At 41.3% G+C, this 12,341-nt stretch overlaps 1 protein-coding gene across 10 annotated transcripts in view; it reads right to left on the bottom strand.

Moving 5' to 3' along the window:
• LOC108726386 (AF4/FMR2 family member 4) overlaps positions 1-8,941 on the bottom strand; it is a 356,474-nt gene extending 347,533 nt beyond the window's left edge. For 7 of the 10 annotated variants that reach the window (XM_018453900.1, XM_018453901.1, XM_018453903.1 and 4 more), the window contains exon 1: positions 6,845-7,489. In XM_018453900.1, coding sequence (XP_018309402.1) covers positions 6,845-7,030 — 186 coding nt within the window. In that variant the 5' untranslated portion in view covers positions 7,031-7,489. The other 3 variants (XM_018453898.1, XM_018453897.1, XM_018453899.1) reach the window with 3 other exon arrangements.
• Positions 8,942-12,341: the final 3,400 nt, after the last annotated feature.

Here is a 12,341-nt window from a genome sequence, read left to right as displayed (position 1 = left end):
CGACGAAGACGACGAAGACGACGACGACGATGACAACAACGACGACAACGACGCCGGCGGCAGCAGTAGCAGCAGCTGCTAACTATGTTTTTCGTGTCTACTAGCGTGAAACGCGACGGACCGGTTGGCCCCTTCTCGCTCTTTCGCGCGATTTTCCGATCTCCCCTTGCCAGTCGCGGAAATACGATGCTATGAATTCCGCAAGAATCTGTGATGTTATCCTGTACGTTGACCGACCCAGGAAACTGCAGCCGCTTTCTCGCTTCGAGCTCACGTGCAGAACAAAACTTGCACACTCATTGCGGCAAAGTAGAAATTATTGGATGTATTTCCATTTTTTTTTCGTTTCACAACTTTTATGATGTTATAATGATTTTATCTCGCGACATATTTTCTCATAATTCCGATATTATACTGATATATCAATAACGTCATCATTTAATTAATAAAATTCAATAAAGTCTTGGAGAAAGAATGTTTTTATGTAAGTATTAAAATTGTGATAAAACGATAACCATGGTAATTAGCGACTACTATATAAAAAATTGGATAAAATCGTAACTGAATTTTCAATGCGAATCATATCAGCGATGGTCGATCTGTCCCGAATTCCAAGTGTTCTAATTCCAGTATTTAAATACCGAAAACGAACGAGCGATCGCTGGACCGCGATTTCGACGATCCGACGAGTCAATTTAATTCGGAAAATGAAACAACATTGGCTGTTTGATTTATCATGCCGACCCTGTCCGCGCTTTTGGAATACAGCGAACTTATATCACTTTCGAAATTAGAGTCTCGCATAATGTTGATATAATATTCCGCCACGCAAATATTAGTACTTCAAACATTAAACTTGCACATGGTAAACGTCGCTTCGCCGCAACGATATTAACATTTCGGTCGGCTTTATTAAGCGGCGCAACAAAGAAATTTTATCGCATCGCCACCTGTTTATTATGCTCTCAAACTGTGCGCCCATTTTATTTTCATCGAATTTTCCTAGCCGCTCGTGATCGCGCGCCGATGCGCTCGCATAGCGTCCCCGGTATTATCGCCCACGCTCGACCGTCGTTTATCAGCGTGAGAACGGGTTGTTATCGTGCCCGGCACGAGCGTACACGGTTCAAAAAGCGGCAGCAGGAAGAAAGAAATACCATCGGCGACGGGCCGTGACGAACTGATAAAACATGCGTCCGAGGTCCACAATCTCTAGGCGTGGAAGTGAGACGTCAACGTAAAGATGTCCAGATTTAATAGAGCACCGCTACTTCTATTCATTCATTCGGTATCGTCCGTGAAATCTGAGTACCATTATTTAAATAACGCTTTCGTCACAATCATTCTCGAAGAGATATATCGAGCGGTGCCGATATATCTCTACCCGCGGTGCTCAATATCCTATGCGTAAAAGTATTCGACATCGATATTAAATTTCAGCCTTGCTGGTCCATACTCGCCGACATCTGCGCCCGAGAAATGGCCGACGGCCGCGCGTAAAACGCTCGACAGCCGAATTAATTGAAAGTTTTAAGGTAATTGGAATCGATAACGCGCCGAGGGTTGAATAAGAGCTACGAGCGTATGCGAAGGGAAGCGCGGGCAGGTTTCGCTGGAATCGAAACCGAGAGGAGGGATGAAAGACAAAAGCGCGCGCACGGCTTACTCCCCGAAGTGGCCACACCGAGAAGAACTTGGCTGCATCTAACCCGGTCATATTCCCCTTTAAATATAGGCTCCGACGTCGATGTACGACCGCGCCGGTCGGCGGAGAGCGCAGAACGAGACGGCGATTAAACTGGAGGTCTACTTTAATACCGCGCCGCGCCGCCGTCCCAATCGGCCTAATTGGAATCGAACGTGCGAATTTCGTGACGGTGGATGGGATCGTAACGTCGCGACCGAGAACGATTTTAACGATCGCCTCGAATCTTTTTTACGTGTCGTAACCACACTTCTACTTCACTTCTCAATGAAACGCGTGTATTGAAACCTCGATTTCAAATTTTAATAACGAGATCTTTGATCCACTTGAGATCGAATTTCTCTCAACTAAAATATCAAGGCATGAATGATTTCGAATTTATATAATTTGAAAATAAAGAGTTTTCAATGAATAAATTCCGTACCTTGCAGTTAAAGACTATATTATTATACACGCGTAAATTGGAGCATTTATCTTTTTAGACATCTCAATTTAATTATCAAAATATTTATCGTTAAATATAAAAAAGCTGCAAGAAATAATAGTTCTCAGAGTGTCTATTATTAATTTCTAATTCAATCAATATCGTAAAATCTAATGTTAAACTTAACCTCAATCGTTTTATGCGAAAATGGCTGAAAACACTCTGATCATTAGCCAGTAGCCATTAATTATGAAAAGGAAGGAATCGTCATTTAACATTCTCTTAAAATAGTGTAAGTAATTTCCATCAGTTTGCCCAAGTCAGATAAATGGAAGTGAGAAGAGTAAAATAAAAGAATCTATATTCACTGCGGCGCGAAATTATAGACGCGGAATCAATTACAAATCGATGAAAAAAATGTTCACGTCACGTTTTTCTATCGCTCCCTACTACACGAACTATGTTTTTAACGAACGAGAATAAAACATTACGCTTCGCGGCAGTTCGATGTAACACAATAAATACATTTGAATCCTGTTTGTGTGTAACGGAGGAAGAGTCGACATAGACGTGTTATATCGAGTAATCCCGCATGAAAATAAAATCGTATTTCGTAACTATTTAGTTTAGAACGAAAATTACGTCATGTTGCTCCAAAAATTGAATTCTCGTAATAGCGTATTGTGTACAATAGCATTGTAAAACGTAACCTATTTTTCCTTTTTAAATATTTTTTTATTCTAGTATTTAACTACGTATATTGTCTGTACGATTATTTTTTACGAAATGAATGTATAAAAATGACACAACTTCAGTGCGTAATATGGAGATATCTATCATTCGTTATTATTTAATAATTTACTATTATTATTCGAAATAAATCCTTTCTAATATTTTTACATTTTCTACACAATAATCCTAAAATATCTATGATATTTTACCAATTTTTAGTACTATAAAACGAAATAAAATTATATCCTCAGGTATAACTTAAGATCAGAGAGGAAGATGAAGTTTTAAATCATGTAACATTCGAAAAGATACTCGACAAGCAAGTCATCTCGTCATGACGTTGAAACATGGAAACGCTTACGGATCACATTTATAGTCATTAGTGGCTTCTTGTGCGAAGTAAGGACGGAAGGAGAGAGAAAGGAAAAAGGGGGCGAGAGAGAAATAGAAAGAAAGAGAGAGAAAGAAAGAGGGGTCGCTCGTACAATCCTCCTTCATTTCGCAGCGCGTAATTCTTGCAGTTAACATGACAATAGATCCTCTCTTATCGGGCGTATACCGGTAGAACGAGAAAGGAACTGCTGCAGGAATAAAAGCCATGCAGCAGAATCGATGCAAACGCGCGGACGACTCGCTTGGCGCGACCAGACCAAACTTATGTCCGTGTTCTCCGTCCAATCCGTGAAATTAATCTAGCTTCTACCCGGAGATACCCATCCGTGCCAAGGGAGGAGCGATAAGACGTTGGAAACGGCGATAGCCACTCTCCTTTATTTCCCAGTCGAAAAATGAGCCTTTATTTCATCGGCGAAATGCGAAGAGAGCAGCATTTCTGGCACCTAAACGGCGCAAGAAACGCGACAGACTCATCATGAGAGACTTTGGGAACCACGGCAAGGCAGTCGAGGTCCGGTGTACGTAATGCAACGGTTTATTGCTAATATTTCTTCGGGGTAATATCAGCGTTCCCGAGAGTGCTTGGCTTTCTCTTATATACTGCGGAAACTTAACAACGTCTCGGATTCGAATCCTTAGTATTACTCGCACACGCATCTTTCCATAGAATGCGGAGATGTTTTATCTTTTTGCACACAAATTACTGCGCAAAGATATCTTCCGTCAAAAAAAACAAGAGATATTCTTCTACAATAAAAACATCAAGATTTTAAATAGATATACTAATGAGTTAAATTTTCACGCAGCAGATATATTATCGAAATCTTATTTCTCAATTAATTTCACACAGTTATAGTTTAAACAATGATATATTGCAAGAAAGATGTTATATTTTACTGTATCAATCTTTAATGAAGATTTAAAAAAGTCAATTGTTCCAAATGTAACCTAACTCTTTGGATCAGCGATGCCGAATAAAGTGAGCTCAAATTTTTGCTAAAGCAAAATGGTTTCGAATTCGCGTGAGAACGTTTATGTATCGTTGACTACTGGCACCTCTTCTGGACCACCTTTGTGTAAATGCTATGGCGCATACTCGCGCGCCCGCCCGTCGCTCCATTCATTCAGAGCGATTAAACGTAACGAGCGCCATTATTGAGGAAGAACGTGCGAGGAACGGAGAGGCAAAGAAACGACCAAAGTTCGACGGACAACGCGGCCTTTCAGGCACTACCCGCGACATTAATAGCTTCCAGAATTAAATGTGGCTCGGCCCTACTTGCACGACTCGCACACATGATTGTACACAGAATACACGTACGTATATGTACATGAGTATTTCTCTATCTGAAAACGAATCGACCGTGAACGCGTCTCGAGAATATTCGGATAGTACAGCGGCAAGCTGCTCCCTCGTGTGAATGTTATCTTTTTGCCACTCGCTATCTAATCGCGCTATGCGTGTATTCGTGACCGAGTCTAAAAACGATAGCACGCATAAGGCGAAAATTTACAATCGTAGTCACAAGAACGAGTTCACCACGTGCTATTAATACATATAATAGACAATAATTAGATTATTTTTTGACAGATTTAGAGCAGATCTCTTTCAGCAATAAATGGAAGACCCAATTGTGTGCCTAAAAATGAATCTTTCTCTTTAACAGAATTTAATCGAGTTTTCTTAATCAAGAGAGATAAGATTATTTCAAATAATTAACAGAAATGTGTCAAGTAATATTATAAAGCTGCTTCCCAGAAAAGAGAGAAATACTGTTTTAACAGTTTCAAATTATAAATGTTAATTAGTTATTATTTCTTATATAATACGATAATATAATGACGACTGATGTCAATAATAAATTTGTATGCATACTTCAATATTAATACTGTATGTTAAATGAGCAATTCCAAATGTTTTTTATGACTTTAAAAAAAGTTTTTGGAACCGCCATAAAATATTTACAGGTTCATTTAACGTGCAACTTTTCCGGCAATGTAAAATATTTAATGCAAATTTTCGCATTAAACTTTTTATTAAAGTAAAATTTTGACACCACACGACAATAATAGGTATATAGCTTCAGTGAAAGCGTCATTCATCAGTTATGAAATCTGCAATTCCGTTTGAAAATATACAATAGGTGACGTCACAAAAAGCACTATGCGTTATTCTGCTAATCTTCGCTTTCACGTATAATCCAAGATAAGTAAAAGAAGATAACGACGAAGTTTATTGCAGAAAAATGTATCAATGTTACACCAGCATATGTACTCACAATTGCGCGACTGCCGCACCCCACGTGTATCACATATATATGTGTACACATAGACACGTACCTCCTCGCTTTATCTAATCGCGAGCGTGCGTGTATAGGTGCCATCAGACAATATGGCACCATCGACGGCGGCGCGGACGAACGTCGAGCTTGAGGGTCTCCTTCAATTTTTACATAATGCTCGTTGCCTCCCCGAGCCCGTCTGATTTATTGACGGTGTCGATTGGTACTCTCGCTCCCCGCGCGTTGAATAATTGTCGCTATTAATAACTGCGAATTCAATTCTCCGGTTCAATATCTACCGAGACGCGCTCGGAAGACGGCGAGCCGCGCCCCCGATGCCGTTCTCTCTCCCTCTTTCTCGCGTTCATTTAATCGCGCCTTGCCTCGGGAACGCATACGAGAGACGGTATATTCTAAAATCCATAAACCGGCGTTTCCCCCCGAGGGCCGATAGCGCGCCGGATCGACGATAAGAGACTTATTACCCATCGTAAATTACAACCGGTTCCTTATCTGAACCGCGTGGCGTTGCAAATTATCGGCTTTGTATCGAGAGAGATCAGTCGGAAAGCACGGGCAGAAAAGATCGATCGACGATCTCACGACGTATACATTGCACGTATTCATTTAGATCGATTGCAGAATGGAAAGAGATCTTTAGAATGCATTTGATGCCGAAGAGAATGACCTACAAGCACGCGCCTCGACATTCATAGATATTCGCAATTGCTCGTCGATAATCTTCTTAAACATCAATTTCAAAATCTCCCCTTTATACTCCGGTGTAAAATAAATCCGATATAATCTCGTCTTCCAACTTATAATATTATTTCAATAGCATACAGAGATCAAAGTACACGATGTCTTATCGAATGGAATCAGGACAGTTTTCCTTGAGATTATAATAAAGACGATACGGATAATCCTATCTGTTAACTGAATTTATCACGATACAATTACCGGTATTTCTTCATTGGAAAGGCAAAGCTCATAAATAAAGATAAGATAAATAATATCCAATTACAATATAACTTCACTTATCTCACAGGATCGGAATCAACTAAGAAGAGCTTTAACAGTAAGAGAGCCCCGTTTCGACGACGCTCATCGATGCGAATACGTTACGATAGAGTTTCACACTTCATCGGGATAACAGAGATAATTCTCTCGTTGAGTCTACCGAAGGTGTCAGATAAGTGAAGGCGGAGTTTATCGGTCGTGTGCGCGGGGACCGACGATTCCGCTCCGCGCGAACGCGCTCGTTACGCGCGAGTACGAAAACTCGATTATGCAACGGTTCGTTACCTTGATACTGTCGTAGCAGGCGGTCACCCGTCCGTTCTGCACCTCGACGTTAGCCGGCGGATGGGCGAACTTGCACTCCGTGTCGGGCCTGGTGCACTTGTTGCGCTGGAACTCCCTGCAAACCTCCAGTTGCAGCCACCGCGAGTCCTTGCCGTTCAGTAGGTTATTCATGCTGACCATTGCCATTCTTCCACTCCTGGAAGACCGAGAGTCCCCGTCGGTTGGCTTCTACCGTGAGAGAGTAGTAACCTGGACTCTCCTCTCTCTCTTTTCTTTCTTTCTCTTTCTTTCTCTCTTGCCGTTCTAAACTCTTGCTCGTGATGATCGGCTCCTTTTCTCCGGTCGCGTGCACACGCGTCGACTGATCTTACCAAGGATATAGACGTTTCGGTTTATGGAATACGATCACCTCGCGACACGAACTCGTCGGCACTTGTTCACGGGATTTCGCCAAGTCCGGTACTGAACCCTTTCGTTCCACCACTTTCGCCTCGTCTCGTCAGCTTCTCTCACCACTCGCTCACGTGCACACGTTCACCCCTTCCTGTCTCCCTTTCTCTCCCTCTCTCCCTCTCTACCATTCACACACAAACACACTGTATGCGAAATCCCGCGAGTGCCTCGGAGTCATGCAACTACTTGTGACTGTATACCTTACGGCAGGAGATCTCTCGTTTAAGCGCGATGCGATGATCTTAGTGTCCCATGTACACGATGATCGGCGTCTGTCTTCCTGTGCGTAGATCTTCCGCGTGGGAAATCACCGTGTTTCGCGATTTCGTTCTTCCTCACCTCGAAATCGCGCTTGGCTCTCGTCGTCGTTGTCGTCGCGCGATATGTCTGACGAAGACTCGCGTTTATCAGCAACGTCGGCTGTTTCGAACGTGGCTTATCGCCGTTCTTTTTCTCTCGCCTGATATCGGATTCCGTGGCGAGTATTAATCGAAGGAGCACGGCGGCGGCCGGCTTAGGCGTTGTCGTCGATGATTCGCGTTTCTGCGAAATTCTTTAATCTCGTAGGCCGGGTTTTGATGGTGCACGCGTTTCTCACACGATAATCTCCGGGAAAGCTAAATGTACGCAGGCGAGAGAGGACAGGATGAAGAGATATCTCACCGGGAAAAGAGAAGAAGCGAAAAAGGTGAAGCTATATATCGACAGCGATTAGACACCGGTCGATTTTAGGCGGGATGGCGCTACTCCTGGCTTCGTGATAAGGCGGCGTCGTAGCTCGTCGATCTCATCTATCGACTCCTTATTCACTATATTTCCTCTGTTCTCTCTTAATCTTGCAGCGCACCGTAGCGTTGAGAAGCTGTAGCCTGGTAGTAGTAGTAGTAGTAGTAGTAGTAGTAGTAGTAGTAGTAGTAGTAGTAGTAGTAGTAGTAGTAGTAGTAGTAGTAGTAGTAGTAGTAGTAGCAGTAGTGGTAGTAGTAGAATAGTAGTAGTAGTCGGGCAAAGCTTGAAAGCCTTCGAAGCTAAACGTCGACCAAGAAGAACGTGCTCTCTAGACGCGCGCGCTTTTGCACAAGTATCTCCCTTCCTTTATGCACACACAGGCGGTTGGTCGCCGCTGAGGGTGTACTGGATCGCACGTGTATGTGTATATATGTATTCGTCTACGTATGCGTGTTTCGAAAAGCCGGTCGTGACGTCCTTCAAGCCGGTTTCAAACCAACGCGTGTGTCTCGCGGCGGCGAGTCTACTGGAAGGAGTAGGGCGATGGTGGTATAGCGGAGGAGCTGGTGCAGGACTGTATTCGTTCACCGCAGCGGTCTGCCGGTGCTGCTGATGAAGCAGGAGAAGACGGAGGGGGGAGAAAGAAGGGCCGCTCCGTGCGTGGAAAGGTGGAGGAAACTCTTACGTGCCGTCCTGCCGAGATCGAGAGGAACAGCAACGCGCGAGTCGGTTATTTCGAAATTTCGTGGACAGGAACAGGATGCTGGGAGATGTGGCGACGGCTGTAGACGCCGAAGAAGCGTGCGAAGAGAGTGGTAACGGAGACGACGACGAGTAGGAGCGGTAAGAGGGTAGTGTTGTAAGCACGTGAAGACGGCGGGCGACAAAGCGGGCGTACAGGCGACAAGAGAGGGCAAAGGTCCATGAGACAGAGAGAGGGAAGGGGGGTTCCCAGGGGGTAGGGCAGGACGGGGGGGACTGGGGGGGAAGGAGAGGATTGCGAGTTAGCGAGTGACGTTGCGCTTCCGTTCCTCGGATTTACGTCATTTATTCGGCGCACTGCTGGCTCCTCCCGCGCGGTCGAACTCCGGTTCCTGCTGTTCTGGAAACATACCAAAAGCGAAAACTCGCGTTACTGCGGATGCAAAGGCTTAAAATGCTTTCTGTTTCGGGCTTTCGGGCAGTCGGGGATGAGGGGCGGCCGAGCGGGGGTTAAGCGCAAGCCGCGAACAGACAGACAGATGGAGTCGGAAAAGCGCAGGACTACGCAATGCACAAGCACGCTCGAGCACAAACGACAGACGTTATCAATGTCGGGATTGCGGACACGTCGCGACTAGAATCCACTGAAAATATTGACGGATAGCGCTCTTGTTCCCCCCACCCTTCGTCGGTATACGCAGACGAAATGCGAGTCGCACGCCCAAGAATCTGCCCGATTTGAATATATGTAGAACTCGAAACGTATGTACTCTCTGCAGCTCGCGCTATCTACAAGGTGACAAAAAAGTTTGGCCATGAAATTTTGTGTTTATCAAATCGTTAATATATAAATATATTTACAAAAAGGCAAACTTTGGAGTATCAATTATATCTTATTAAATACCAAAAAGATTCTGCACCGAAAGATTTCCATCAAATGGTGAACTAAAGATTGCTCTATTAACTTGAAGAATTTTATCCACAGAAAGATACGTGGCCATCATTGATACATTCTCGAAGCGCAAATTAAAGTTTGTATCAGAGCTAAAAGTAGCCATTTTTATTTTTGTTATTTAATAAAATATAACTAATGTGTGCTCCAAAGTTTTTTTATAAATATACTTTACTAATAATTTAATATGAACACAAAACTTTATAACCAAACTTTTTTGTTACCCTGTATTATAAACAAAATATTTGGTCCGCAGCATCGATATTTATGGAGAGTTTAGGAAAAATGTTTAAATGTATACACATATTACACATTTTTGTAAATATATTGTAATTTATGATATAAAAGAGATATATGAATAATTCAAATATGAACAGGTGGTTAATTCAACTGAATTATAATGGTAAAAATATCCAATACCAAATATTATCAATGCAAGTTGTAGGTAACCCTAATCGACTGATTGTGAGTAAATAGCGGTCGTACATCAGGAATGAAAAAAAAATGCCATATAATTTAATAATTTTAGTTGCGAAAACTCACAACGTGCTATAACTCTTCACGATCTGCTGCGTACATTAGCCGGAGAAAAACTGTGTTTGCTTACATGCAGCATAAACATCCGGGGCGCGGAACGTTCCGGGGGTGAAAGGAGACCAGGGGCGGTCGTGTATTTTATGTGCGACGACGTAGAGACAGTTAAGGCGAAGAAAAAGGCACGCACGCGGCCAGGACTATAGTACAATTTTCCGTCGCGCAAGTAAGCCGCTTACGAAAAGCGGGCTCGAGTCGCCGTTTCTCATGTTACCTGGTGCGAGTTATGGCAACGTATGTGTGCGCGTCCGACGTACACACACTGCCGAACGACCGCGCCTCGACGGCAAAGAAAAACGTTTCGAGCGCGAGATCGTTTGTTTTCACCGGGATTCCGCGAGTTCGCTGAGAACCGCTGATATAATGCAACGGGAAGACTCCGCCAAGTCTCGCCATCACCGGGTGTCAAATACGATAATTATTATGTACTTAAAACGTCACATATATTTTCGTAAATTCGCACTCTCTAAATCTGAATCAGTGCATAGTCACTAATTATCCAGTGGCATACTCGACACTGGATAATCAGTGAAGTTCAACTATAAAGAAGAAAGAATGTTTGAGCATTATATAATTAAATACTGATACTTGCGCGTTAATTTCAATCTTCTAATACCCTATTTATTGAATTTATGCACTAAACAAGGTTAGTTAGTTAGATCACATAATAAAGATTAGATAGGTTAGGGATCTCACATTTCATTTACTGATTATCAGTGGCATACTTGGCACTGATATCAGTGATTATCCACTGATTCAGATTTAGAGAGCAGTATACTAAAATCTCTCTCTCTCTCTCTTTGAGAACCAATTAATGTACAATATTAAATTTCGAAATCAAATGGCACTAACCATTAATGTTAATTCAAGGTCTATCTTAATTTTAATAGAGCAGGTCCTGTTTAAAAACAAAATTTCCTTTAAAAAAGTTTAGCAGGAGAGTCTTATGAAAAAGCATTCTATATATTATTTTAAAGAATAAAAATTAAAAAACAAACGCCAAAAAACACGAATACATCAAATAGTAAACATATCTCTCGCCGCGACTCAATAACATGAAATGTCATAAAGCAACTACAAGCCCGTATCTACAGTTAGAAAATGAATACACTTTTTATCGTATTAATAGTTCCATTACTTTCTTCTAGATATTTAGCAACTTTTATCTATTCGCTAACAAATCTGAACGTACGTCATGATAGATGAAAAATAAAAGCGCGTGATTACGATAATCCGATAAATTTCACTGAAATCAACAGCTGTTAGAATCAACACACAGAATATGTTTTAAAACTAGAAAGCAGATTTGAAAAAATGTTACGAATAAGTTTCTATGTGAAATATACAATAAATTGTCACATCTATAAAAGAGATGTGTCAATTCAGCTTTAACCTTTATCCAGGCAGATTCTTTTTAGTTTCATAAACCTATTGGATTTATTTTATTCGTTCATCTATCGCTTTACGTGTGTGCGACGTCTGAAATATTTCAATTTTTATTTTCAGACAGCCTTAATTAATCTGAAATTTTATATTCATAATTTTAATACATCATTTAATGAACGAATCAGTTTACTTACAGTTCTCATACATTAGTACATTTTTCATGATTATTTTATATATTTTTATTACTACTATATTTTATTGTGAAAGGGGAAAAAAACTACATTCTATTTTATAAGTTAATTGATATTATCTTTAAATCGAACTTTAAAAAATTAAATTTAAAAAATATTAAAATATTATATATATATATATATATAATGGTGAACATTAATGCAGTAATATATACATAACATTATATTTGGAAAAAATTATATATGTCAGTTTGTTGGTAAAAAAGTATGGCACATAAAACAATATATTTAACATTAACATCATAGTTAAATTACTCGGGCAAAAATCGCTTCGCCGAAGAAAATATATCGTTCAAATAAGAGTTAATGTATTTCTGCTGAATCAGATCGCGTGTTGTTGATATAGAACGAATCGTTGGCAATATCCCCGCGGCATCGACGCAAAATTTTGATCGGGAAAAACGAGAGGCTTAGTTTTATCAATAATTATTAC

This window comes from Mycetomoellerius zeteki, unplaced genomic scaffold (genome assembly GCF_001594055.1).
Source record: "Mycetomoellerius zeteki isolate Tzet28-1 unplaced genomic scaffold, Tzet1.0 scaffold415, whole genome shotgun sequence".
Classification (NCBI taxonomy): Eukaryota; Metazoa; Arthropoda; class Insecta; order Hymenoptera; family Formicidae; genus Mycetomoellerius; species Mycetomoellerius zeteki.
This window is presented reverse-complemented; position numbering and strand designations above follow the sequence as displayed.